This window comes from Cucumis melo, chromosome 1 (assembly GCF_025177605.1).
Source record: "Cucumis melo cultivar AY chromosome 1, USDA_Cmelo_AY_1.0, whole genome shotgun sequence".
Taxonomy (NCBI): domain Eukaryota; kingdom Viridiplantae; phylum Streptophyta; class Magnoliopsida; order Cucurbitales; family Cucurbitaceae; genus Cucumis; species Cucumis melo.
In genome coordinates this window covers 32840556-32867216 of record NC_066857.1, presented here as the reverse complement: position 1 = coordinate 32867216, position 26661 = coordinate 32840556, and the positions used below count along the sequence as shown (strand labels likewise).

Genomic DNA, 26661 nt, shown 5'->3' with positions numbered 1-26661 from the left:
AAAAAAAAAAAAAAAAAAACAAACAAACAAAAAAAAGAGAGAGAGAAAGAGGAACCCTAAGGGCATAAACCCTTCCCGCCTCCTCTAACTCACGTGCTTCACCTTCTTCTTTTTCTTCTTTTTCTTCTTTTTCTTCTCTCCGTCTCCTCTTCCGTTTCAGCAGCTCGGTGTCGCCGCCGTCGTCTTTCGTCCCACCGTACCGCCGCAGCATCCCTCCCTACGAGTTTGCACTGATTTCCTACTGTCTCGTCGCTACAGGTACTTTCTTTATCTCCATCTATGCCTTTATTCGCACTCGATACAATTAGGAATTTTCTAATGAAACAATGGACGTACTGTTTTGGTTGTTAGTAACAATTCCCGAATAGCAACGAAGAAAAGGCCTCACGGCAAATTGAGACTTCTCGAACTGCCTTTTGATTTGCTTCGTTTGTCCATCGAGGTTTTGATGATCTGTATATCTCTTTGGCCTCGGCTGAGAATTGCCTTGTTCATGCGACCATGAATTTTCCTGCATTTTCCTTAGTTTTTTAGTCTATCTAGAATCAGTTGGCGTAGTCCTTCTTATTATCCAATTCTCTTTATCTCTTGATTGTAAGAGTTGTTTTGATTGACCGAAAAGCCGCGAATATCTATAATTGTGTATTTGTAGGTTATTGTTGGAAGAAAACAGTGTGTTTTTTCTGAAATTGAGATGCTTTCCCTCAGATTAACCAATGCACTAACTAATGATACTCTTGACGGACAATAGAAGTCTTCTATATATACAAGTGAAAATGGCCTCAGATTAACCTCATGATTTTGATTCAAAAAATTGTGAAAGTTATTTACGGTGAAATAGACACTCTAGTAAACGGAGGGCTTTAAAGGACCTAAAGACCATCCCCTTGTAGTCGCAAGTCACTTATATATATATATATATATATATATCTATAATATATATGGATTATAGATATAAATATATTTTGTTAGGAAAAGATCAATCTGTTTGTAATCCATGGCTATTTTCACTTGATTTCATTTGAAACAACTCCAAATTACTTAAGTAACATTAGTATCTCCTAAATTCTTGCCAGCATGGCTAGAAATTGTGTAAGACTCTAAAGGAAGAAGAAAAGTTCAAAAACTCCCTTCATCGATGAAAATTGCTGCCACCCACTTGATTGTAGCATTTCTCTCTACCAGTTAAATTTTATGAAGTTCAGAAAATGTTGGATATATCAGGGACCTATTAAACAAGAAATTGAAAGTTATTGGACCTATTCAATATTTCTAAAGTTTAGGACCTATAATGCACAACATTAGTAGTCTTAGATCCTATTTGTCATTTCTAAAATTCAAGACCTATTAGGTACGAATTAAAAAGTTCAGGAACCTAATACATACTTTTTAAATTTCAAAGGCCTGAAAACTAAATTTGTAATTGAATGCAGAAGAAAAAAGGGGAAAACACTCGCTTCTTTCTTTATAGCTGCCTTCTGAAGGTGGAGACCTTTTCCTTACACAGTTCCCTCTAATTGGCAGGTACCTTTCTTTCTCTATATTTATTTAATTTTCTGAACATCTTTCTCTCTTCATTTTCTCGTTTCACTCTTGTTAATAGATAGGAAGGACATGTATTCTAAGTTTTCGAGTTAGAATATTGCTTGGTTTTTAATATGATGCAGTTGAATTTTCAATTATTATTGTGCAGTGATGGGGGAGGTGAGGCAGAAGAAAAGGAAAGAGAAGGAGAAGAGCACTGGCAAGAAAAAACACTCTAAAGTCTTCTTGAAGAAAAATAAGAGCAGTGATAAGAGGAGGCTGAACAGAAGGGGACCTCAATTGGCACCCTCCCTACGGAGAGAAGTTGGTCAAGTAAAGGGGGATATTGAGTCTGACGATTATGAGTTTAGTGATTGTAGTGAAGGAGAGACTTTTCCTGGGGATGTTTATGAGTATGAAGAGGCTGCTCCTGAGGAGGAGTCCAGGAAGAACCGCCGTTATGATACAGTTGATAACTACGACTATGAGCTGCCTGATCACTTTAAGGTAAGTGTCATTATTTTGGTTCATTTTTTATTTTACTTTTTAGAATTTGTTTTTTTGTACTCTGCTGCATTAATGAATGTTTTATGACTTTTTTCACCTCCAAGTTGAGAATTTATTCTGTTAGGGTTGAAGAGGCCAAAGAATTTAGATGTAGAGATACACGAAAGATAAATTGTAAAATAAAAGTTAACTAAACGCAGACAAACTTAGAATCAATGACATTTTTTAGCACTTCTGAAGTTTAGATGTCTGTGTTGTAAAGGAATGTGTCGGCCAGTAAGTTAATGGTGTCTCAATCTTGTATTTAGGGGTCAATTTGGATACATTGAAGCTCTATTAGTTCGTCTATGGTGGATGAGTTACATTACATGCATATTTTGACCCATGATCGATTGTTTCTTAATGTTTTTCATTATAGGATGAGGATGTATCGTCAGATGATGAGGAAATTGATGGAAGAAATGGTAAAGGAAACTTGATGGAAGATTCAGATGATGACGATCTAAAAAAAGATGATGGTAGTCATGCTAGGATGTTGCAAAACATTACTGGAATGCCTCGCGAAGCATTTGAAGGTAATGTGGTTAGTGGTTACAGACGCTGGATTATGTATGTAATTTGAATTAAAAAAAAAATTTAAGGGTATGGAGGGCTGCTCTGGCTCTAAGATTTCAACTTAAGACCCATATCTTCCATAATCTATCTATCCGTATAGGCGTATACCATACCTCAGTATAGCCTTGAGAGATTTGTCTTCTATCTAGGGTAATTTTGTGACTTCAAACAGTTTCTCTATGTTCAGTATGCTAACCGCTCTCCCTCTTGAAATTAACTCTAAATTGTTTCTCCTCACTCTATCCAAAAGAGAAGCCTTTTGGGGTTGGTGGTAATATTCTCTATCTGTAGAAGGTAAGCAAAGCTTCCAAAAATCAATGAACCAGAATTCCATATCCCACAGCAGAAGAAGATCTAGTCCCTGTTATCCTGGAATAGCCATAATACTTTCCAACCATGGCAATAGAGCTTAGAAACGTTTCTGTTAAAAATTTATGACATGGTTGTATCTGTATATGTGTATTGTTACATCAAATGTCCTCTGTTTTCTCTCTTTTAGTTTTGCTGGACTAATATTTCTAGCATATACTTTGTCAGCTGATGTATATGACAATTGAGACGGCCAATTACAGTTGCTTATCTAAACAGAGATCTTAAATAACCGATTTCATCTTTTCCACCTAGTTCAAAATTGATAGTGTACATATTTAATTTTTTTAAAAAAGAAATTATGAAATTCTCCTGCATGTGGAGGATGTTAAAGAGGCTGTTTTTATACTTGAGACTTTTTTTAATTAATTAGCTTAATTTTTTTGGTTTGATGCTGAAAAAAAAATTATATGGACACTTCGAAATTTGCTATCATAATTTTATTGTCAATGACCTTTCTTTCAGGAAAGAAGAAAAGCAATATTGTTATATCTGAGGCATATCAAGAGTCTGAATATAATCCCAGTCGTGACGTTTTGGATGGCAATGGTCTTATTAGCATCGAAGACCTCCTTAATCCTCTTCAAGGAAAACCAGGCTATAGCATGCTTAGAAAGCAAATTCATCAAACAGAGAAAAAATCGATGGCACTCCAGGCACCACTTCCTAAAGCAGATCAAGAAAGAGTGGAGAGAAAAGTAGCTTATGAACAATCAAAGAAAGAAGTGAGTAAGTGGGAGCCTATAGTCAAGAAGAATCGGGAAGCATCTACCTTGTACTTAGGTGAAGATGTAGATTTGGGGTATTCTACTGTAGGAGCAATAGCTTCTGAATTTAAACCTAGAACTGAAATTGAGAAGAAAATTGCTTCACTCGTTCGTGATGGGAAGATCATGGAAGCTCACAGAAATGATGGTTCTAAGCTTCTTGAATTAAACAAGGTATTTGGGAGTTACCGTTTGTTCCTTAGACTTCATATGACTACTTAGATATCGTTTTAACCACTAGCTTACTTTGTCTGTCTTTAATTTCTTTTGTTCTTTTTTGAATTAATAAACCTTAGTAGTAGTAGCAAAATCTATGCCCCCTGCCCCAATTTTTGTCTCTTGAGCTCTATGTTGGGTGAAAGGCAGATGAGATTCACAGATCTGATAGTGCATATCGCATTGTGCATCATCTATTGAGCCTGTGTTTTGTAATGTTTTTTTTACTTCTATTAAGAACATTAGTATGATTAAGATATATTTTAGATTGTGGATACTATGACATTTTATGGTATACTCATTTATGAGATTTTCTGAATTCTAAAAAAGGGATTACAAATGGTTTATCCTGAAACTATAGTAACACTTACGTAGGCTACTGATTTTAACAATTTGATTAACTAGTCTTGGTGGATGTTAACAATTCTAGAATTAATGAAACGATAAGAGGAATATTGTTGAATGTTTGGTTGTTCTCATGTTGTTTGACATATTTGTTGGATAATTGTTAAGGAAGTTTTAACAGATCGGATGTTGCATGTCTGTTTTGGGGGCTAAATGCCTTCATTCTTTGTCTTTTTAGTTTGATAATTAATTTTCTTAGAGGTTTTCGAATTTTGATTCTTTACCTTAAGTAATGGGAAAGATAGTGCCAAGCTAAAGATGACATTGAAATCCTTTCTCCGGGAAATGAGACAGGTTTCAAGGAAATATGAGGGGTAAACCTCAACAGTAATTGGCTTTGTGTTATATTTCATGTTTAGTTTTTCAGACATAAATGGAGGAAGAATAGGCAATAAACTGATGCTATTCTAACCATTACTGTTGTGTACATGGAGGTTTAAGCCTCGTACAATCGAAAGAAGGCAACTTTTTAGGCTTAATTTGTTATTCCCATTTCCCACGATATTGGTTCTTTAAGAATGTCAATCTGTTAATTTGTTCTGAACGTTGTTTAGTCCTTGACTTGTTTAGGTTGACTGCTTATAGATATTGTTATTTTTTCGGCAGGTATCATTTGAGGAAGAAAAGGATCGTCAGAATCGGCTTGCTAAAATGCGCAGTCTTCTTTTTCGTCATGAGATGAAGGCAAAACATATTAAAAAAATTAAATCAAAAACTTACCATCGCCTGCTGAAGAAAGACAGAGTGAAGGAGGCGTCTGTCCAAATCGAAATGGATCCTGATGCTGCTAAAGAATTGGCAATGAAGCAAGAATTCAAACGGGCAGAGGTGATGATTTGGACAGTTATTTTTTAAACTTGTAATGGATATCTCAACCGGGTTGAATTTTATCATTTTCTTCATAAAACATATATATTTCATCCGGCCGCTCCTTCAACGTTTTCAATCATGTCCTTTTTCTTGTAGGAGCGCATGACTTTGAAGCACAAAAATAGCTCACGATGGGCAAAGCGCATTTTGAGTCGTGGTTTGAATGCTCAAGATGAAGGTACACGAGCTGCAATAGCTGAACAACTCCACCAGCATGCAAATTTGACTCGAAAAATGCACACATTGAAAGATAGTAGCAGTAGCAGTGATGAAAGTAGTGATGAAGAATACTCGGATGATCAGTCAGCTGATGAAAGCAACAGCAGGGCATCAAAGTTGTTGGAGAAGGCAAAGGAGAAGACTTTAAAAGCGCTAGAGGATGGGGAGGAAGCTCCCAACTCTGGATTGCTTGCTTTGCCTTTCATGGTAATAAATGCTTGTCGGTGGTGTCCGTCATTTGAATTTTTTCCTTATACTCAGCTGACTGATTCTATTTTACTACCATGTATTTTCAAATCCATTGGATCTGCATTTTAACCGGATGGTAGGAAATTCTCTCTGGTATTGGAAACTTTACATTCCCAGATACTTATAGGTTACCACACGTTATCCCAGGCCATTGCAAATACAGGCTACTATTCACTCTTATGCACAAGACTTAGAGAAAGGGGAAAGAATGAAATGTAATAGGAAAGTTTTTTAACATGATTTTTCCATGGCATATTGGTGGTAACAGTTCCTTTGTGTGTTGTGGGAGAACTGAAGTTGGAATTATTGCAGAGGAAATTTTAGCTTCAACCTTAAAAATGTCTGTTATCTAACTTTGTATGTAACCATTTGTTTTCTGGTAGGTACGGGGTATGAAGAAAAGGGAAGAGGCAGCTGCTGAAGAGGCCAAAATTGCCATCCAGGAGTTTGAGTCACTCTCGAAGCAGCTTAATAATTCTGAGACTGAAAATATAGATACAGAAACTAATAGTGGTAGAAGAACCTTTGGTTCAATGAAAAAATCTGCTCCAGAACCAAGAAAGAAGACGAAGTCAGAATATTATGGTGATACAGATGATGAAGATGACACTGAGGCTAGAGAAGCTGTGGAGTATGATGGGGACAATAATAAAAGCAGTTTATTCGCTGATGCAAATATTGATTCCGATATTCTATGTGAAGACTCCAAGACGCATCAGAACTCAGTTTTTAAAGTAGGAATGTTTCATGAATATTTGTTCAGTCTGGTCTATTTCTTTGTTCTTTTGCTGAATAATCATTCTTTTCCTCTCTTACTTGTTCAGAGCTTTGATGAAACTGTTAGAGATCCAGGTCCTAAGACAACACATGAAGTTGCCATTTTTGCATCAGGCACATGGAAAAAGGTTAAGGTTTCGTTCTTCCATTGTGTGCCTGATCATCTTTGTTAAAGCATTTTCTTTTAAGTAAAATGTTTATAATTAGCATATCGTTGGTAATGCAGGCAAAAGATCTTGAAAAAAGAGTGGATTCTAAACCCTCTACCATTGTTTCATCTAAGCCAGAATTACAAGGTCAAGTTACTAAGGTATGATTGTTTTCCACTATCAATTTGTTGGTATTATCATTTCTGGTTTGCTGTTCTTATTCTTATTAATATCATTACATCGTTCCTTGATCATCTGATACAGGAAACTATGCAAGACGTGGATGATCAAAGTGACTCGGATCAGGAGCTGATGGTTGATGGGGTTCTGTCCTCAGCTAATAATGAGTCTTATGAACTTCCATCTCAATCAGATTTAATTCGTCAAGCTTTTGCTGGAGATGATGTAGAGGAGGAATTCGAGAAGCAAAAAGAGGAAATTTTGAATGAGGAAAATCCTGAACCAGAAAAGCCTGTTTTACTACCCGGATGGGGTCAATGGACACACGTCCAGAAGAAAAAAGGCTTACCTTCTTGGATGCTGAAAGAACACGAACTTGCAAACAAGAAGAGGCAGGAAGCTCTCAAGAATAGGAAGGATGCAAATCTCAAACATGTTATCATCTCTGAGAAGGTTGATAAAAAGGTCAGTGGCTTAACATTCTCCATAATAGCTACAACTCATTGAAAAGATCTAAACTCCCTTTGGGCCTTTGAACATTGTCATTTTTTAAAAATATCAAGTATCACATCTTGTTTTTAAGTGAACTTGGCTCATTGGTATTGGTATTGCATAACCTCCTTCTTCCTAGGTTGGAGGTTCATTCCTCCACCCCAGAGCTCAATACTTATGGTGATTGAATGACCATTTTTCTTTTTGGTGGCAGGCTGAGAAACTCTACACAAAGACTCTTCCTTTTCCTTATACAGAAAAGGATGTATTTGAGCACAGTATCCGCATGCCTATCGGCCCAGATTTCAACCCTACATCTGCAGTTGGGGCTCTTAACCGACCCGAGGTTAGCACCCATCTCATTTTGTATTTAAAACTGCGAAGACTATTCTTGAATCTTGATAGAAACATATTGATTCCTTTTCAATTTCTTTGTGCAGGTCGTGAAGAAGTCGGGTGTCATTATAAAACCGATCGAGTTTGAGGAAGTTGATACTCACCAGAAAGTTGAGGAGCACAAACAGAAGGGACAGAAACAAAAGAGAAAAAATGGTAAAACCAACCAAGGCAAATCGGCCAAAAAAATGAAAAAAGGTGGTGCCTAAAATCAGTTGATAATGAGACACCATCGTCGGCCTTGTTTTTTGGGAACTTCATGGCTTTCCTAAGGCGCTAGGCTCGCGGCTGTTAGTGTAAATTTTGAGCTCAGGCAAAATATGATAATAGTTAGGCTCTATTTATACTCCATTTGTACGATATTAGTTTAATCCAATTTTGAGCTGTATTAATATATAATCATCATTATTTCTTTTTTCGGATATGAATTCTAGAGTGAAATTTACTGGTGATATAAGTTTAGGTACGTTACCGTAATCAATTAATGGTAATAAGATCGAATGGTAATGAGAAAGGTGGAGCTCATTTACTTGTTTGCTGTTAATTGGTATTCTATAATCGTAGTAAACTAGAAATATAATTCAATTACAGAAATGTGTTGTTAATTACGTGGGATCATTAGTCTTTAATGTGTGAACATTTTATTAAAAAAAATGTCATATAATATATACATATATTTAAATATTGGAGCATACTTTTTAGAAATTGATTTAGTGGTCAAAATATAAAAGAGTGTTATACTCCACATACCACACCAACCCACCCATTTCAACTTTCTTGATATATAACAATTTAAACATTTTTCTCTAATTTAAAATTATTTAAATTTAAATATTGAATGGTAAATCCCAACCATCACTTTTAAAACATGGTGATAGTTGCAATCATATCCTCAAACTTTTAATAACAACAATTGAACGTTTAATTTCTAAAAGTGTTAAAATTGAATTCTTCACGTTTGCAATAATTTATAATTTTATATAATTGTCTAAGTTTAATAGCCCATTTCAAATTTTGGATAAATTTGAGATAGTTAATTTTTAATTTTAAAAGACTAAGAGTTTAATTGCAGCTTCACCCAATATTGAAACTTTCTTATTATATCTTCAACATTTTAAAATGGTAAGTCATTTTCACATTTCTTTTGTAACTTTGTGACACATAGTTGACCATATGCCGATGTGGTAGGTTGATTGATATTAATTCCTTTTTCGTATTGTCAAAACAAATATTCTTATCCATTTTATATAGCAATTTGCTGTCCATTTGATTTCAAAAAGGGAAGAAAAAATGTCATGCAGTGGGCTAATATGTTTTAAGTATTGAAGATAAAATGAGTGAAAATGCAATTTACATCCAAATGTGAATTTAATTTATCTATTCTCAAAATAGTTAATTAATTGAACTAACTCGCTTGCATGTTTATTAGTTTTGATATATATGTCTACTTATAATTAAAAAAAAATAAACTTAAAATTTATTTCTATGGTTGGCCCAAATATAGTCATTGTAATCTTATGCTAACATAATGCAACCATTAAGACCAAATTAATCTTTTCAGTCGTGTGATGTAATATTATTTTCTTAGATCTAATTATGATGTGAATTTTTAAGTTTTCATTATTTCATCGTAAACACTTTTATATAATAATCTTTATAAAGGACTTGTAGGCTTATGGTCATAAGCAAAGGACGAGATCCATAAGCAAATGACGATGCTTTTGTTCCACATTAAAGAATTTAGCAATTATAAGAGAGTATATATACCAAGACATGCTAGTTGAGAGCCTAAAGTGTGTTGATGGTAATAATATAATCACTATACGTACTTCATTAATTTTTTAATTTATTTTTAAAAGCACGTAAACTAATGAATTATTTTTACGATTCACTTTCTAAAGTTTGCTCAATTTTAATCTTGATGTTTTTAATAATCTTATACATTAACATCTTTACAAAATCAAACAAATTTTAAATAAAAATTGTTACCATTGTTTAACTAATTTTAATAAACTGTTATACGTTATTGTCATTGTTTATCTAATCTTAATAAAATTATCTTATGAGACTGAATATAAAATTTATTAAAAATACACTAAAGTTGAACGAACTTATTATTAGCTTGAATTGTTGGAGACTAAACTATATATATTAATTGGACAACCAATGTTCACCAACGGGTAGGTAAGCGCAGCCGTATTGTTTAGAACAAACCTAATATTTCATCAATAAAATAAATAATTATAATTATTATTAAAAGAAAAAAAAAACAAAAAAAAAAAAAAGGAAAAACAAAACAAAAGAGCTGTGCTTTTTGGACACAACTTTTCCGCTCTCTAATCCTCAGTCCACCAACTCCCTCAAATTCCCTCGCGAGCGAAGCAAAATTCTCAAAACATTCTCAAAAATCTTATCTTCATTTCAATCCTTGAACCTTCAATCATGAATCCCAACTCCCAAATCCTCGAAAATCCTGAACCCAATTCATCGGACGACCAAACTCCGGCCATTCCATGCCGTTCTACACCCCTCGCCGTCGCTTCTCTCACTTTATCTCTTTCAACGGCCATTCCCTCCAACTTTTTCGTTCAACCCAAAATTTCTGGCTTGTTTTCTCGGCAACCAAACAAAGATGAAGTTCCCACTCAAGCTTCTTCTCTTTCTCGCTTACCCATTTCATGTTCTTCTCTCTGTCCCCCTAAAATCTCTCTAAAATCCAACATTTCTGCCAATCCACTTCAAATCCCTCTCTCTTTAGGCCCTCGCCGCCCCTCAGAGCCCTCCAATGGCGCTGGAATTCGTCGAGCTACCATCGTTTGGTTCCGTAATGATCTACGCCTCCACGATAACGAATGCCTAAACTCTGCTCATGATGATTCTATGTCTGTCTTGCCTGTTTATTGTTTCGATCCGAGGGATTATGGTAAATCTTCGTCTGGGTTCGATAAAACTGGACCGTTCCGAGCCGCATTTGTGATTCAATCGGTCTCGGATTTGCGGAAGAATCTCCAGGCGAGGGGGTCTAATCTTGTTGTTCGAATTGGGAAACCTGAAACTGTTCTTGTTGAATTGGCTAAGGAAATTGGGGCTGATGCAGTTTATGCTCACTACGAGGTTTCACACGACGAAATGGAGACAGAGGAGAGGATTGAGAGTGCGATGAAGGAGGAGAATATTGAGGTTAAGTACTTTTGGGGAAGTACTTTGTATCATATTGATGATTTGCCGTTTAAAATGGAGGATATGCCGTCGAGTCATGGTGCTTTTAGAGAGAAAGTTCAAGGGTTAAGTGTGAGGAAGACGATTGAAGCTTTGGATAAGATGAAGGGGTTGCCTTCTCGTGGCGATGTGGAGCCTGGGGACATTCCTTCTTTATCTGATTTGGGTCTTAACCAACCTGTGGCTATGTCTAAGGTTTGTTCTTGTTCTTCATTGCTGCTTGGATTTCGTTTTGATTTGCTGCTTTAGCTGAGGAAGGAGGATTGTTCTGCTGTTGTGTTCATTTGGGTAATCTAGTTGCTGACAGGAGAGGTTAATTACAACTAATGCTTTATGATTGAATAAGGTGGTATAATTGCTGCAAGCTCATGATTTTTTGACCTTGTATTTGAGTTTCCTATCCTTCTGTTCTGAAACGTTTGGGTTGGTAAAATGAGAAGAACATAACATATACTCGTTTAATATCAGGTTTTTTACTCAAAATGTTCCATTGTGATTATTTTTTTGGGTTTTGGTTGGCATTTGGTTGCATGTTGATGTTGGGATTGAGAGGGCTATCTTTCTCCTAAAATCCCTCAATGGACACTACCAAAATCCTTTGCACCTTCTATCCATAACACTAGTGCTAATTATATCTATGCTCTTATTAATACTATACTAATCTTACCTACTCTCCCAAATGATTGGCCTTCCACTGCAGTTTCGGTGTGGATATTGGGTAAAGAGTTAAAAGGAAAATTCTTTAGCTTTTCACTAGTTGTTGGATGCAATGTGGTAATTTATCTTGTCGGAGTCGTAGTGGAAAAGGGGAACTAACATTGTAAAAAACAATTAGATGTGATTATTATGCTCACATGACCAACTCAAAATAGGAGAAATGGTGCTCTCTTGTAAATGTAAGTCCTTTGGAGCGTTGAGTTGGCTATTATAGTATGTGATTATTATAATCCATGGGTTATAATAGTTTGTAGGCTACAATAATTTATGTTTAGGGTGCAAACCATTTTTTTCGGCACTGTAGCAAAGAATGAAAGAGAAAATAGTAAACAATGTAGCAACTAATAAACACTGCATTAAAGAGGAATTTGAAATAGTAATATTGTTTGCTAATTGGACATTATAATGGTTAAAAATATTAACTATTATAATTGGAGCCCTAAACATAGGATGGGTTATCATAGTGACTCCACCCGCTTGACGTTGGGGCCCAAACATCCCTTAAGAGTTTTAGTATGCCTTTGTATATTATAGCCTTTTGTAGGACTGTGAGTTGTTCAGGATTTTTGTGCTGCAAATTGATGTTCTGGATTGTTATTCTTGAAACCTTCTCAAGTTTTCATGAGTTGAACAGATTTCTAGAAGTGTTGTGTCCTCGCTGCAGATGCATTTGGAAATAAATAATTTGTTAACAGTATAAAACACTTGCTTTATGACTTTCAATATATAATCTTGAGAGTATTCTCTACTTTTCTTGAAATATCACAACATTGTTAACTTCATCATATAGGAAGGATGGCTAGCTCCCAATACTTCTCAAGTGGGTGGGGAGACTGAAGCACTTCATAGGCTTCAAAAATATGCAGCTGAGTGCCGAGCCCAACCACCAAAGGCAACAACGAATGGTGTTCAGAGTAGCATATATGGTGCTACCTTTTCAAACAAAATTTCTCCATGGCTGACCATGGGTTGCATTTCACCCCGATCGGTGTTTGATGAATTAAATAAAACTGTTTCCAGGTGCATATCGATGGCCATCCCTTTGTCCTTTTTCAGGCTACATTAACAATCCAAAGCTCTTAAAGAAACACACTAATCAATGAAAAAATCATCTTACGTGGTGAACGTTTTCTGATGACAGGAAGAATGATGGTGGCAATGGCACTGGAACAAACTGGCTGATGTTTGAGTTATTATGGAGGGATTTCTTCAGGTAATGCCAAAGATCTCAATTTGTTCTGTCTTTTATTTATCAATTCACTGGAAATTGTTTGTTCCAACTCAAGTTAGGAATCTAAGCGTGTTGGAGTCAGTTTAAGAAAAATTATCCACCCAGGCCAGAACCAATAATATTTTCGAAGCTAGAATCAAACCAACCAAAACATCCAAAATGGATAAAAATCCGTCCAAGTTGAATTGATTATCTGTCTTTCTGTTTCTTGTAGTTAATAAAAGTCAGATCAACTAACAAGAGTATCTAAACTTAATTCAGTGAGTTTTATCGGTTTTCGTAGTTTCATCTTGAACCTTAAGTAGAGTACCTTTCTAAAACTTATGAGATTAGAAGGTTGTTTATCTTTATCCTCTTCCCTTGGTTTCAACTTGATCTTTGTACATGTTTGTAATGGAACTTTGATTTTTGTACAAGGTTGTTTATCCTCTTCTTTTTCCAAAGTTTTTAGTTTTTGATAATTAAGTTTATAAACATTAAACACTATTCTCTCTTGTAAGTTTTTTTTTTTTTTTTTTTTTTTGGAATTTGACTAAAAATTCAATTTTTTTCTTAACAAAGACGATATTCATAATAAGGAAATCGGAGGGATATAAACATAAATTTCGAAAACATAAAACCAAAATGGAAATCATTATCGAACAGAATCTCAGGTATCCAAAACTATATTGATAGGTTTATTGGTCAAAGTCTAAACACCCGTATGCTTAGAACACTATATTAATGCACTCAATCCTTGGTCTATTGCAGATTCATTACCAAGAAATACAATTCAACAAAGAAACAGCCTAATCCTTCTCCAGCTACAGCTTGTACTGGCGCCCTTGCTTAGGGAGGGTTCAAAAGCAGGCATATCCTCATGCTGTAGTCATTTCTTGATCTTTTGAATTACCGTACATTGCCTTTGTAAACGTTGTTTTTGATACCAACTGTACGTCTTCCAACCCTCATCTCGTTTGCTTAGAAGAACTCACTTAGCTCTACGAATAAACCGGTCGAACATCTTAAATTTTGCCCCCACCCCCAGAGAGAAGAAAAAAGGGTATTCATTTTCCCGCTACTTTGTTTTCTGTTCTAAACACATATAACCTCAGTTCTGGCTATTGTATGGTGTGAAATTGTAGGTTCATTTCTGTTGTATTCAACTTTTTGATTTCCATAGTTGGGATGGGCTGTTCATGTCAAAATTATCACCTTGAAATAAAAATTACTATAGTTATCTTAGAATTAACGTATGTATTGTGATTATTTTTGTTAACTATAAATAAAGTAGGTAATATGCGAACATGAGGTTGGACTAGCAAATTGAAATATAAGTTCTAAATCAGTTTTGCTTTTCATTCCTTTATGAACTAAAGCTATCAAGTCGATAATATGCGAAGATTTTCTAATTAAATTTTAAATATAGTAGTTGAAATGAGTTTAGTTTAATGTTAATTTGCGTTAAAGATTCGATTCCCTATGCTTTACGTGGAATGGAATCAAAGATATAACATAAAAACAAGACACCACTTGAGGTATCAAAGAATTATATCTGCTTTTTTTTAAAAAAAAATGTTTAATGGTATCTAAACTTTAGATAGTGTTTAAGAAGTCCTAACGGCTTCAAAATTCAAGATAAGATTTGAGAAAAAAGCAGTTTTGAAAAACATATTTTTGTTTAATAAAAACGAAGATTAATGACAGTAATAAGAAATTAAAAGAAATAAGCACAAATTTTAAAGTTTAAAATTGAGAGATTAAGTTGTAATTTATTAAAATGATTAGATTATTGCAAATGTGGGAGCAAAATTATTAGTCAAATCGAAAAAAAAAAATATGATTTATAAAAGGAGAATGTCGTTTTAATCTGCACTCCTACATTATATATAGTTTTGTAAAAGGGGTCTTTACTTTTCTAAAATTACTTTCAAAATGGTTAATTTCTAAAATCTCTCTAAAATTACAGTTGCGTAAGTTAATCTCTGTAATAATATAGTGAGCAGGAACTGCCGGGGATTTGTCCCACATCGCTCAGTTTGTAAAAGATAAGAGGGAGATGTGAGTATAAAACAGGTGATGGAAGGAGTAGAAAAGCATACCTTTCTCGGCCTTTTGGCTAAGATCAAGTGTAGTATCTGTTCTTATCAGTTTAATATCTGATACGTGGGCCATCGGCCCACATGATATTAAATTTATTTTTCTAGGGGGAGGGCCCATCACAATAGCTTGCTATTGGGGCTTTCGAGCGTCGCCCTTGCGTTGCACTACTGCTTGGGCCTGGCGCACCCCTCCAATTGTAAAGACCCAAATATTTTCATCGCTACAGATCCGTTGGATGCTTTCTTTTGAACTACTGTATTAAAATTGATTTTCTGTATATTAAGATATAAGTATTTCTGGAACAGTGATTTTGTTTTAATTGGATATACTTGGAGTGTTTGTAAAACAAAAAAAGTTGCGGATTTTAGTATTTAAAGGAATAAAATTCTGTGGTTTTTTATTGTGTTTGGAATACACAAAAATTTAATAATTTTATATAAATTTTAGTTGTTTGAATGATTGGGGAAAAAGGAAAAATAGAATGGGTGTACTCTTACAATTATGTATGTCTTTTTTTCTTCTTCTAAATAATAAAAATACATGTAAAATCTTAGCGCACCTATACGCCCCCTCCCATGGTAGACAGGTTCTTCTTTTACTATTATTATTATGTATTAATATTTGATAGATCATAAATTTACTTTCGAGATAAAAAATTTGTCTAAATACTGTTTTGGATATTTACAGGGATAGAAAGTGAACATTTAAATATTGACAAATGAATTTAATATGAATTATGTAACCATGTACATTAAATTCAAAGTTATATACTTTCTAGTTGTACTAAAACTTCAAATTAGATGATGTTTTAGATACAAATTTAGAATAAAAATAAAATTTAGTTTCTTCCATTTTAACTCAGTTTAGTTAAATCTGACAAATATTTTAAATTTTCTTTTGTATTTACTTGATTTTATTTTATGTCTAAACCAAACTGCTAACCTACAAATAGTAATGGTTTTGTTTGGCTGTTGAGTCTCGGTCTCTCTCTCAATAAGTGGACACAGTGACTTTTTTTAATTATGAGGGAACTTGTGGTTTGTTCTAAATGAGCAATTAGTTGGTTGAATACAACTTCAATTATGATCTTTTTTTTTTATAAATGTCTTTTCGAAAATATTGTCAAAAATAGGGTTAACTATTGATAAAATAGAGCAATTTGAGCAAAATCGTGTACCCGATAGACTTTACTTAGAAGTCGTAGACTCAATACATGGATCCCACAGTTTTCTTTTCTATTATTTAATATATATATATAATATAGTGTGGACCTCACACCTTTTTAACATATTTAATATATCGTGGAGTCCACATTTTATTTTTAAGATAATTAATATATATATATATATTAATAATTAGGATAATTATAATAGGTAGCCATTTTTAGAATAATTATTAAGCATGTAGTAATATTTTAAAAAAGTGCAAATATAGCAAAATCTATCAGTGATAGGCTTCTATTGTTGATAGAGGTTTTGCTATATTTACAATTTTTTTAAAATGTTGCTATGTACTTAATTATTTTGAATATAATTGCTACATTTACAACTATCCCTAATAATTAAATATATATATATATATATATATATATTAAATATTCAAATTTCAATTTTAAAAAATATATTTCTTACTAAATATTTTTTTAAATTCCAATTTTCAACTTTTAAAAATACATTTTCTTATTTAATATCTTTCCAAATTTCAAATATCAATCTTCAATTTTTTTTAAAAAAAGATATATATTAACAAAATATATTATTAAATATTTAAATCTCCAAATTTCAATTTTCATAAATATATTTAGAGATCGAAAATATATAAGAATTTATAGAGATTGGAATTTGAATATTGGAAATACCATTTTTTAAAATTGAAAATTAGAATTTTGAAATATTTAAAAAGAAAAGATGTTTTTTAAAATTGAAATTTAGAGATTTAAATATTTAATAACATATTTTGTTAATATATATCTTTTTAAAAAAATTTGAAGGTTGCTATTTTAAATTTGGAAAGATAATTAATGAGAAAATTTACTTTTAAAAATTGAAAATTGGAATTTGAAAAAATATTTAATAAGAAATATATTTTTTAAAATTGAAATGGGAATATTTGAATATTTAATATATATTAATTACTATATATATATATATATTAATTATCTTAAAAATAAGGTGTAAGGTTCACAATATTAAATATTAAAATTATATATATATATATATTAAATAGGTTAAAAAGGTGTGAGGTCCACACTATATTAAATATTAATATATATATATATATTAAATAATGGGAGAAAAGAAAACTGTGGGATCCACGTATTGAAGTCGTGGATCCCGTCTACAACTTCCAAGCAAAATCGTGTATCGGGTATACGATTTTGTCCAAATTGCTCTATTTTTGTCAATAGTTTGTCTTCTACCCTATTTTTGATAATATTTTTTAAAAATATATTATTAAAAATAAATGTCCTTTTTTTAATTATGATGGAATTTGTGAATTTGTTCTAAATCAGCAATTAGTTGACTTAATTCATATGTTGGTAGTATGTTAATCGTTTTAATAATTTAGGGTTGTTGGTTTTTGGGTTAAGCTAACTCTTAAGTTTTTTTTTTTTTTTTTTAATTTCTCAGAATGTTCAAGTATTGTGTTTGTGTTACATAATTATCAACAAATCAAATTTTGGGTCACTAATAAATAAACAATTGGAGTCAATTCAATGACCTATATTCTTTTTGGGCTAAAGATCAAAAAAGAAAAAAAAAATTAAGAAAATAGTTGGATATTTCTCTATAAAAAGGTAAGATTTTTGACTCATATGGAATCTTTTTATCATTGCAAATAGATTTTCTAAGATAATAATAATTCTCAAAATATTTTAGTTGTAATCTTATTATATTTGGTAACAAATTTTTTTATAATAATTATGATATGATTCGAAAGAAACAGAACCTTTATTTATCATTTTATCTCTTTAAAGTACAAACATGTCTGCATTTATCATCAAATAATTATTTGTCGATATTATCTCCATCACTCCCTTATCATGAGATTATCTTCTACCACTAAGGGTTTTGTAGTTTTGAAAAATGTGGATCCACGATTTTTTAATACATAGTTAAATGTTTGATTTTTGGTAAATCATGTTTTATATACTATATTTTGATAATTACTAAATAATAATCGTAGAATTTGTTATTTTTCATGTCAATCATTCTAATCACTGAACATGTGCTTGCAAGCGTGAAAATAGTGATAATAACTTTTTATTTTTATTTTTTCAAAACAAAAGCATTCTTTTTCTTTTTCTTGTTTATTTTTCTATATCTAAAAAGTTTATCTATAGAAGTTAAAAAAAATGTATTTAAAAACATATTTGGATTGACTTTCTAAGCATTTAAATATATATTTCTAAGTGCAAAAAGTAGTATTTATAAATTTTTTATAAAGTTAATTTAAATTGACTTTTTAACACTTTGCTTTATTTGAAAATAAATTATTTCAAAATTCAATAATTTTATTTAAATTTGGTTTTGGATGCTTTAACACACAAATATTTGTAGGCTTTTGCCTCCTCTCTAAAGTTTATTTTTGGAAGATTACTTACTCTCCTTATTTAAGGTTGTCAGACCTTTAGTATGAAAACAATTTGGTTATATCTCAACCGATATATATTATCCATTATGTCAGTCAACGTGAAATCCAATGCTCTGGTTTTTCTCTTTTGAGATATGTGCTTCCTCTCGTCGTCTCCAAGTTCTCTTTGACTTTGGATATACTAAGTAGACTTTAGATCTAGCTTGAAGCAACCATCAAACAAAATATAATATCTAATATCAATTGACTTTCTTTTCAGTTATTCGTGCTTTTATCCTCTTCGTTATAGTTAGTAATGTTTTGTTTTCTTCGTTTCTTGTCGAAACCTCTCTATCCCAATTGATTGTTGACAATTAACCAACATATTTTTGACAATTTTTTGCAGGTATCAAAACAAAATTCCTCATCATACAAGATTTTAAATTCTTTTAAACCAAACAGAAAGTGCATAAAACCAGAAAACCAAATCAAATCTAGTGATTTTTGTTTAGGTTTTTTAGTAGGATATTTAATAAAGAAAAATTGTTTTTTTTTTTTGTTCAACTCAATCTTTTAATTTAAGAACTATGAACAGTCCAACAAAACCAAAACGTATAATATAAATATTGAAAACATGTGCATGATGATGGGTAATTACTAATCTAGACCATATTCTCTCCACGTACTTTTGAAAACCTACCAATATATCAAATAACCACATTAAAACAAACTTTAATATGTCAATATGTGCACTTTACGTACGTACATACATTGATACAATGGCTGGTTCATAACATTATAGAAACCAATTATAAAATTTAATTTGTTGTTAATTTCAATAGTTCACATGCTATATATTGGGACCAAAAATTCAAAATCAAACAAAAAAATTCAACCATTAAATTTAATATACTATTTGGAAATCGATTTCGAAATCATTAGCAAGGAAGAACAGAAAAGAGAAGCAAAACTTCCCACATCTGCAAAAATAGGTGGTCTACGCGTGGCTTTATTCCCACATCGATTTATTCAAGAAGACGGAGGGACAAGATGAGTATAAAAATAGTGGTGGAAGACCTGAATAAGCATACCTTTCTCGGCCTTTTGGCTAAGATCAAGTGTAGTATCTGTTCTTATCAGTTTAATATCTGATACGTGGGCCATCGGCCCACATGATATTAAATTTATTTTTCTAGGGGGAGGGCCCATCACAATAGCTTGCTATTGGGGCCTTCGAGCGTCGCCCTTGCGTTGCACTACTGCATGGGCCTGGCGCGCCCCTCCAAATGATATGCCCAAAATCTTTTTACGAGACGTAGTTCTTAGTTATTTTTGAACTGTTTTTATATTTTGGTAACCAACTAATTTGAGGCTATGATGCTATCTTATTTCGAAGCAGTCAAGAACGATTTAGAGTTGAGTACATTATACTATATTTGAGTGTAGGAAAAGAAAAAGAAGCATTTCACTAAAAAATATTTATGGAAAAAACATCTTATGACAAGCTCTAATGCAAAGGTGTTTGGAGTATGTGCAAGTACATTAATAACTCCCCTATTAAACGTGTTCTGTGAAAAAACGTTGAACTCGTTAGACGAAATATCTAGTCTTGTCCAAGTGAACTGGTGGTTCATAGAATTGTATATATATGTATTTTTGTGTTTGTTCTTTAAATTAATAGATGGTGTTTGTCAACTTCTGAACTTCAAGAGAAATTGCTACATGTATTTTAAAAATAATAACAATCTAGTCACTTTGTAGGAAGTTATTTCTCTAGTGTTTCCAAAAATTTCATGGATGATTAGGTCAACTCAAGTTTTTGGAAAACTAAACCTGTTTTTACCAACTCTACGAGGAAATCTCAGATTGTAATTGGAGTTGACAACCTCATTCCTCTTTGGGTTTCGGTTTGGTAATGCTGACCACAGTCCACTATGGATTTTTATCAAAGATAGTGATGCAATCCAACAGTCCATCACGATCTCTGATAAAAGATGCATCTTTATCAGAGATCTTCAGAGATCACACTTGCCAGGTTCTAAACCCTATTTAATCGAGATTTCCAGATCATTGGGTGGAAATGGATTGTGGGGAGATCTTTCTATCACTTGAAGAGAATATTCAAGCAAGAAAGTTCGTAATATAAGTGCTTCTAAAGATTAGGGATTGAATGGTTATAAAAGTTGAGGAAAATAATAAGCAATAAGAAATTAGCCAATTTTCTTTCAAAGGTGCCAATCCCTCGGCATTTAAAATCGTGCCTATTAGACACATTGTATAGAGCTTCCTACAGACAGGAGCCTGCACCAGACCTACCACAATGCCCAATTCATTCGTCACCAAATTAAACGTCAAAGGATTATTTTCTTTTTTTGAAAAATGACTAAAAAGTTTAGTTCTTTCTCAAGAATTTAAGTTTATTTGATGTCCTCCATTGAAGTAAACCATTAGGTTTGCAAACTCTTCCGCAAACAGTACCAGACAGTTTCAACTTTCTCAGAAGAACTGCCAATTCCAATTCCTCAAACAAAGTACAAACTGACCAATACTCTCATAGTAAGAAAATTATCTTCAAATCAAGCAAAAGAAGAGAGCTACGAGAGCAAAACTTATAGATATTAAAACTTCAGAAATAAACAAGAGTTGCATCATCTCAGAACTCAGGCAATCCCCTTGCTATATGTTCTATATGGAAAACGCTTCGAGATAAGGTATGGAAATATAGCTAATCCTACTGCAAACAATGCTTCCAAAATATAAAGACTTCAACTTCAGTCTTCTTCCTCACCCTCATTCTCGGCAATGTTGAAGTATCTCAATTCATAGACATTGCGGTCCTTGTTCGAAGCAATAACCCGAAGCCAATCTCTAACATTGTGTTTCTTCAAATACTTCTTAGTCAAATATTTGAGATACCTGAAATTCAAAAGAGAGAACCATCAACAAAGCTAAATAGGAGTTTACAGGCAAATTTTCCAACAAAACAATCATAAGTTAAAGAGCAACATCGCCTCCCATCGTTCAAAACTCACACATAGAATACTAAGTTCATCTATAAAACGAAAGGGCAAAAAAAAAAAAAAAAGGAAAATGGATATATAGTGTAACAACTACAAAAGTTAGCTAACTGAGAAATCATAAGCAGACAAGTAACATCCTTAACGAATCCATGTTTTACAATAGATCATATGTGAATTCCACAAATAAAGACATGGCGTTAATCCACCTGACTACACAATATACCCAAAGCTTATAGATCCAAGAACTTCAACATCGATAAAAACAAAAATGACCCAGAAATCAGAATGCACTCGCAATCAACAACACTTCTTCAAGAAGTAACATTCCCGTTTACACTAAATCATGGCCGAAATATCGGATCAATTAGTCGAATACATCCCTGTAATGCTCATCAATTCCACAATCCAATACAGTATGCAACAAGTTTCCAACAAAATCACAGTAAACAAAATCAATCCGCACAAAGCTTGTATTCTCATCACTATTGCTGCAGCTACCAGATTACTCCAACGCGTATTCCCAGCCCAATATACAAGCGCACCAACAAAACACATCCAAAATATACAAGAATTACCAAATACAAAACAAAGGGTACCTCTTGGAGAAATTGCTGTCGGAGTTGACGGTGATCTTGTTCTTGTCCCTAGTGACAGTAACAGAGTCACCAAGTGCTCCAGCTTTACCGCCGACCTTGATCCTCTCGAGAAGAAATTTCTCCAATGAGGCGATGTCCATGATCTTGTCCTCAACTGGCTTCGCGCAATCGATAACGAAGGTCACACCCTTCTTCTTCCCCTTGGGGCCACCGGATGCGGCTGCTCCACGGCTCATTTTTGCTTCTGCTTTGCCCTAACTTCCTGCAGAGATGTATTGAAGAATCGGCGCTGAATTTAGGGTTTTGAGTTTGTGTTTTAAAGCACGAAGGAGATTTGTTTTCTTTAAGCAGAAATAACTCATTTCACTTCGAATTTGTAAAACTATCCTCTTTCTTCATTCACCCCTTTTAAGTTTAAATTGTATAACTAATTCATCCAAAAAAAAATTAAACGGATTTTGTAGTCAAAGTTTAACGATAAATCAACATGATTATCTTCTCTAATCTAAGCTATATTTGATCTTCATCCCGATAATGTAGTAAGAAAACGTCACCAAAAACTTGTACAATTTTTTAACTTTGAATATTCAAGAAAAACAAAAAAGTTAACGAGCTCAACAACATACTAGGTTACATTGTAAGCAATCCTATTATAAACACAATAACAATATAAGAAGGCAATGCTCAAATTATTCATTAACGTCTAAATTATTAGCGATAAAGTTCGTGTTAATATTACATACCAAGCTCACAATGACAAATGTTTACTAATTATAATTTGTACAACAAATATGTTATTTTGAGGTTTTAGGTTGGAATACTATTTTTTTCTTTTTTGGCAAAAGAGAGGAAAGAAAATAAAAATAAAAATCCAAAACGACGTAGTATGGTTGGAACTTGGTAGACACAGAGCTCTCAGCATACGGACCTCCGAAGGAAATTGAGAATTGGAAGATGGAAGACGAACTCAACGGCGTCGTTCCTTGTTCTTCCCTCGCCGTCGAATCCAGCATTCGCGTCGGAACGGTAAACTTTACGAATAATTTCTCAAACTATGATTCATTTTCTTTAATTTCTTCCTCTGAATTTCCTGCCCCTGTTCATCTTCAGGCCGGCGCTCTATGGGGTTTGTGTTTGGGTCCGTACAATTCCCGTAAAAATGGTAATCTGAAAATCTATCTTATCGATTGATTTTTCTATTTCACTTTATCTTCTACACTTATTTTGTTTTCTCTCTTACAGGCCTCAGTGGCGTCAGCCATGCTGCTTTCGTGGTACCATACACTTGCTATTTAGCTTTGATTTACTTTTATTTGATTGAAATTGAGATTGTGGAGCTGTGGCGTCTGTCCAATGTGAAATCGTGTCTTTGTGATCTATTTTGCAGGCAAAGTCTGTTGGAAAATACGGCTTTCAATGTGGTAATGGTGACTGTCTTAGTATTTTGGCCTTTATAGATTGTTGAGCTGTGTTTGTGGCTGATTTTTTGCTTGGTTTTGTTCTGGTGGAAGAAATAGCTAAAGAATTTGGGTTGTAGGACTTGTTGCTGGAACTTTTACTCTGACTCACTGTGGGATTCAAAGATATAGAAGGAGGAATGATTGGGTTAGTCACACTCATGAAATGATTCATTTTCACATTTATCATTTGTTCGAATGTATCCACTGTGAAGGTTGCCTAGCTGTATTCCCAGAACTTGACCTCCCTTAGTTCATCGTGCATTAGATGGGTAACCCAAAAATGCCTCCCTCTTTTCGAGTGAATAATACCTCAAGAAAAGATGAGATTTCTGGTGACAGACAAATATAAAGGGTGTGGTAGAATGATTATACTTCAAATCATTCCCATCTAAAGCCATATCATTGGAAAGGCTCTGATTCTATTGAATTCTGTGTTTATCTTAGAACCTCTTCGGGTTACCTACTAATATATCATATACCAGTTATGGTTAATTAGATAATCATGGGCTCCACGTCAAAACCAAATTACAGTAAGAGAAGTAATTCATGTATGTTATAAATATTGCGAGGTATAGTCATTCATCTAATATGGGTACACAACATGTATCTCAAGATGGTGTCTCTTTGAGTTGACCATTGTTGGGTCAGATTCATATTATTGGGTTGAATCCATCTCCAAAACCAATGGTAGTCGAAGGAGTAACTCATATATCATGTAAAGATCATGAAGTCTCTTTTATCTTTTCGATGTGGGATACATAACATGATAAGTGTTTGGCTTTGTATTATACTTACATCCCAATTTTGGTATGAGTCTCATCTTTTCAGTTACTTTCAAAATATATTTATTGGGAATCTCTCCTTTTTTACTAGGTTTTGAGTGAAGGTTTCCTAGGTTGAGCAGTTTTTACCACCTGATTATCTTTTTGTGGGAAAAAATGGGTGAGTGGAAATATAGAGGCATCCAAAAGTATTTACAACACTACCAAGTGTTTGGATGCAGTCATTTTAAAAAGATTTACTTTTCTAAAATAAATATAAATTAATTCCAACCATAAAGGAACGATATACCATTTGTAGAATTTATCTTGTTAGAAGTGTCTTAAATTTTCTTTATTAGTTTTATTGTTACACTGATAGGAATGCTATCAGGATCTTATTAGAGTATTAAGGATATATCAATAATTTGCTAGGGGTTTGTTATTCTTGTTGGTCTTAAAATGCTGGGGAGAGAAATGAAAAAGATACCCATTATTGTGGTGAATGAATTAGAATTTGAGAGAGATCTCAAGAGGGGAGGGTTCAAATTTCTCAATTACTTGGCTTATTTTGTAAGTTCCTTTACCTTTTATACTACAATACATTGCCGTCCTATTTTAGTTCCTATCATACTTATCTTTATTTTGGTTAAAAAGAATTTTAAGTTCAATGAAACACATATTTAAAATCTTGATGTAGAAATCCCGTGTCCCTTGCGTGATCAGCTTTCACACAGTTCTGAAAATTGTTGACAGCAGAAAGAACTGACCTTTTTACTTGGAATTGTTACTGCAACTCTTGGTAGATGATAACTCAACTGTATCTGGAATTTGAGGACCATTTATTCAGACTTGTATTTTCATTTAGAATTTAATGTTGATCAATGTTTCTTCTTAAGAAAACAATTAATTGTTGCTTAATATATTTAGACTTGCCTAACATAAACTATTTCCTATTCTGAAGAAAACATTCCAAGACTGCAGTTTTCTTTGGCGTGCTTAGAGGAGGTTTAATCGTGGCTAGGTTTTATGTCTTGTGAGCATTTGCGTCATTAGATTTCTTGAAATTATTCTTTAGGCCCGATACTTTTTTTTGGACTGGAGCCTTTTCTTGTAAGTTAGTTTCTGGTTTATTTTCTCTCAATGAAAGTTCGACTTTCCTGATTTAAAAAGTTTGGTTCCTTAGTTGTTACATATCTTATAGTCAATAAGCTTGGCTTACAACTATTTGGATATCAGATATGCATTGCCTTTTTGGGAATGTACGTTTGCTAAATAGGTTAAGCTTTTGTTTTGATCTTGAATACATTTCATTTTTCATTTCTTGTTCGAATGATTTTCATGCCAGAAATACCTACTCCAGCGACCAAGTTAACCAAAACTAAAGCAAACAAAATATATCTTTACACCTCTCTTTTCCATTTGGCAGTTGAATGGTTTGATCGCTGGTGCAGTCGCAGGAGCAGCCATTGCTACAAAGACTAGGAGTTGGTCACAGGTAGTTGGGATGGCTGCTCTTGTCTCTGCCTTCAGCGCTGCTGCTGAATATTCAAGATCACTTTAGAAAACCTCTTGTAGGAACGGTGAGTTACTCGGCATTTGATCCATTTCCACCATTTCCAATTGTGAATACAGGCTACGTGCTTTTACAAAATATTCTTCTATATAATGATTATGACAATTTTTACAAGTATAGCATCTCTTGTCCAGGATTCAGCAAGTGTCCTCTCATTATTCAACAAAATTGTTTGCTGTGTCGAGAAAGGTTTGTCTGTATCTGTTGAAGGAGGGAACGTAACCTCGTCGTGTCACTGTCAATAGGATTCGATCTTCATGATTGCAGCTAACTTCTGGGGAGTTAAAGCCGGAAAGATTGGGGAAGTAACTCCTTACCTTGATGTATAATAGCCATGAGCAACTGCTGTATAAGAAGATGAAACATCATATACAAATAGTTGATATTCCATTTCTTTCTTTAGTTTTACTTTCTACCGAAACTTATATCATTTTGTTTCAGTTAACTTCTGTTTGGATCTCAACTTTATGAGAATCAGTTCTAGAATTTCAATAAGCTTCGAATTTGATTTTGTTTTTTCTCATTGATTTGATGAAAGATGTAGTGATTAGTGAATATTGAAACCTGATGGAAAATACCCATCCAAGCTTTTCTTTTGAAAGTTCTCTAGAATCTTTTATTTGGAAACAAAAATAATTTGGCTTAAATTTCGGAGGATTGGTAAAAATGGCAAAGTGGACAATATTTACAATGC

The 26661-nt window shown here is 33.3% G+C and overlaps 4 protein-coding genes and 2 non-coding genes across 7 annotated transcripts; 5 read left to right on the top strand and 1 right to left on the bottom strand.

The window, feature by feature from the left end:
* The first annotated feature begins 19 nt into the window (after positions 1 to 19).
* On the top strand, positions 20 to 8159 carry LOC103492806 (uncharacterized). Of its 2 annotated transcripts, none has more exons than XM_008453340.3 (13): positions 20 to 258; positions 1434 to 1524; positions 1694 to 2031; positions 2450 to 2606; positions 3481 to 3956; positions 5010 to 5231; positions 5370 to 5699; positions 6125 to 6475; positions 6566 to 6646; positions 6745 to 6828; positions 6932 to 7312; positions 7554 to 7685; positions 7780 to 8159. In XM_008453340.3, exons 3-13 carry the CDS (start codon positions 1696 to 1698, stop codon positions 7942 to 7944), a joined length of 2715 nt encoding a protein of 904 aa, XP_008451562.1. In that variant the 5' UTR covers positions 20 to 258; positions 1434 to 1524; positions 1694 to 1695; the 3' UTR covers positions 7945 to 8159. The 2 variants fall into 2 exon arrangements, with proteins under 2 accessions (XP_008451562.1, XP_008451560.1); XM_008453338.3 differs by having other exon boundaries at positions 6566 to 6652.
* A 1852-nt stretch (positions 8160 to 10011) lies between these two features.
* LOC103492807 (blue-light photoreceptor PHR2) lies at positions 10012 to 14129 on the top strand. The gene is made up of 4 exons (XM_008453342.3): positions 10012 to 11149; positions 12462 to 12691; positions 12813 to 12884; positions 13653 to 14129. Exons 1-4 carry the CDS (start codon positions 10178 to 10180, stop codon positions 13732 to 13734), a joined length of 1356 nt encoding a protein of 451 aa, XP_008451564.1. The 5' UTR covers positions 10012 to 10177; the 3' UTR covers positions 13735 to 14129.
* An 850-nt stretch (positions 14130 to 14979) lies between these two features.
* On the top strand, positions 14980 to 15175 carry LOC127144325 (U2 spliceosomal RNA). Its single transcript, XR_007815977.1, has one exon. It is a non-coding gene; the product is annotated as a U2 spliceosomal RNA (small nuclear RNA).
* Positions 15176 to 19644: 4469 nt separating this feature from the next.
* Positions 19645 to 19840, top strand: LOC127144323 (U2 spliceosomal RNA). The gene has a single exon (XR_007815975.1). It is a non-coding gene; the product is annotated as a U2 spliceosomal RNA (small nuclear RNA).
* Positions 19841 to 21152: 1312 nt separating this feature from the next.
* Positions 21153 to 22557, bottom strand: LOC103492808 (60S ribosomal protein L22-2). The gene is made up of 2 exons (XM_008453343.3): positions 22174 to 22557; positions 21153 to 21473 (listed from the first exon to the last, which is right to left on the bottom strand). The coding sequence occupies exons 1-2, from the start codon at positions 22407 to 22409 to the stop codon at positions 21329 to 21331; spliced, it is 381 nt and encodes a 126-aa protein (XP_008451565.1). The 5' UTR covers positions 22410 to 22557; the 3' UTR covers positions 21153 to 21328.
* Positions 22558 to 23033: 476 nt separating this feature from the next.
* LOC103492809 (outer envelope pore protein 16-4, chloroplastic) lies at positions 23034 to 26462 on the top strand. Its single transcript, XM_008453344.3, has 7 exons — positions 23034 to 23199; positions 23284 to 23335; positions 23416 to 23447; positions 23561 to 23594; positions 23711 to 23778; positions 25821 to 25974; positions 26102 to 26462. The coding sequence occupies exons 1-6, from the start codon at positions 23128 to 23130 to the stop codon at positions 25953 to 25955; spliced, it is 393 nt and encodes a 130-aa protein (XP_008451566.1). The 5' UTR covers positions 23034 to 23127; the 3' UTR covers positions 25956 to 25974; positions 26102 to 26462.
* The last annotated feature ends 199 nt before the right edge of the window (positions 26463 to 26661 follow it).

Bases quoted from the DNA above. Each gene is read 5' to 3' on its own strand.
- LOC103492806 (XM_008453338.3), top strand. From the start codon at position 1,696: ATGGGGGAGGTGAGGCAGAAGAAAAGGAAAGAGAAGGAGAAGAGCACT. The intron at 5,232-5,369 runs GTGATGATTTGG...TTTTTCTTGTAG, and splicing joins AAGAATTCAAACGGGCAGAG to GAGCGCATGACTTTGAAGCA. The intron at 7,313-7,553 runs GTCAGTGGCTTA...TTTTGGTGGCAG, and splicing joins CTGAGAAGGTTGATAAAAAG to GCTGAGAAACTCTACACAAA.
- LOC103492807 (XM_008453342.3), top strand. From the start codon at position 10,178: ATGAATCCCAACTCCCAAATCCTCGAAAATCCTGAACCCAATTCATCG. The intron at 11,150-12,461 runs GTTTGTTCTTGT...TTCATCATATAG, and splicing joins AACCTGTGGCTATGTCTAAG to GAAGGATGGCTAGCTCCCAA. The intron at 12,692-12,812 runs GTGCATATCGAT...TTCTGATGACAG, and splicing joins TTAAATAAAACTGTTTCCAG to GAAGAATGATGGTGGCAATG.
- LOC103492808 (XM_008453343.3), bottom strand. From the start codon at position 22,409: ATGAGCCGTGGAGCAGCCGCATCCGGTGGCCCCAAGGGGAAGAAGAAG. The intron at 21,474-22,173 runs GTACCCTTTGTT...TTTGAATTTCAG, and splicing joins GACAGCAATTTCTCCAAGAG to GTATCTCAAATATTTGACTA.
- LOC103492809 (XM_008453344.3), top strand. From the start codon at position 23,128: ATGGAAGACGAACTCAACGGCGTCGTTCCTTGTTCTTCCCTCGCCGTC. The intron at 23,200-23,283 runs GTAAACTTTACG...GTTCATCTTCAG, and splicing joins CCAGCATTCGCGTCGGAACG to GCCGGCGCTCTATGGGGTTT. The intron at 23,448-23,560 runs GTACCATACACT...TCTATTTTGCAG, and splicing joins TCAGCCATGCTGCTTTCGTG to GCAAAGTCTGTTGGAAAATA.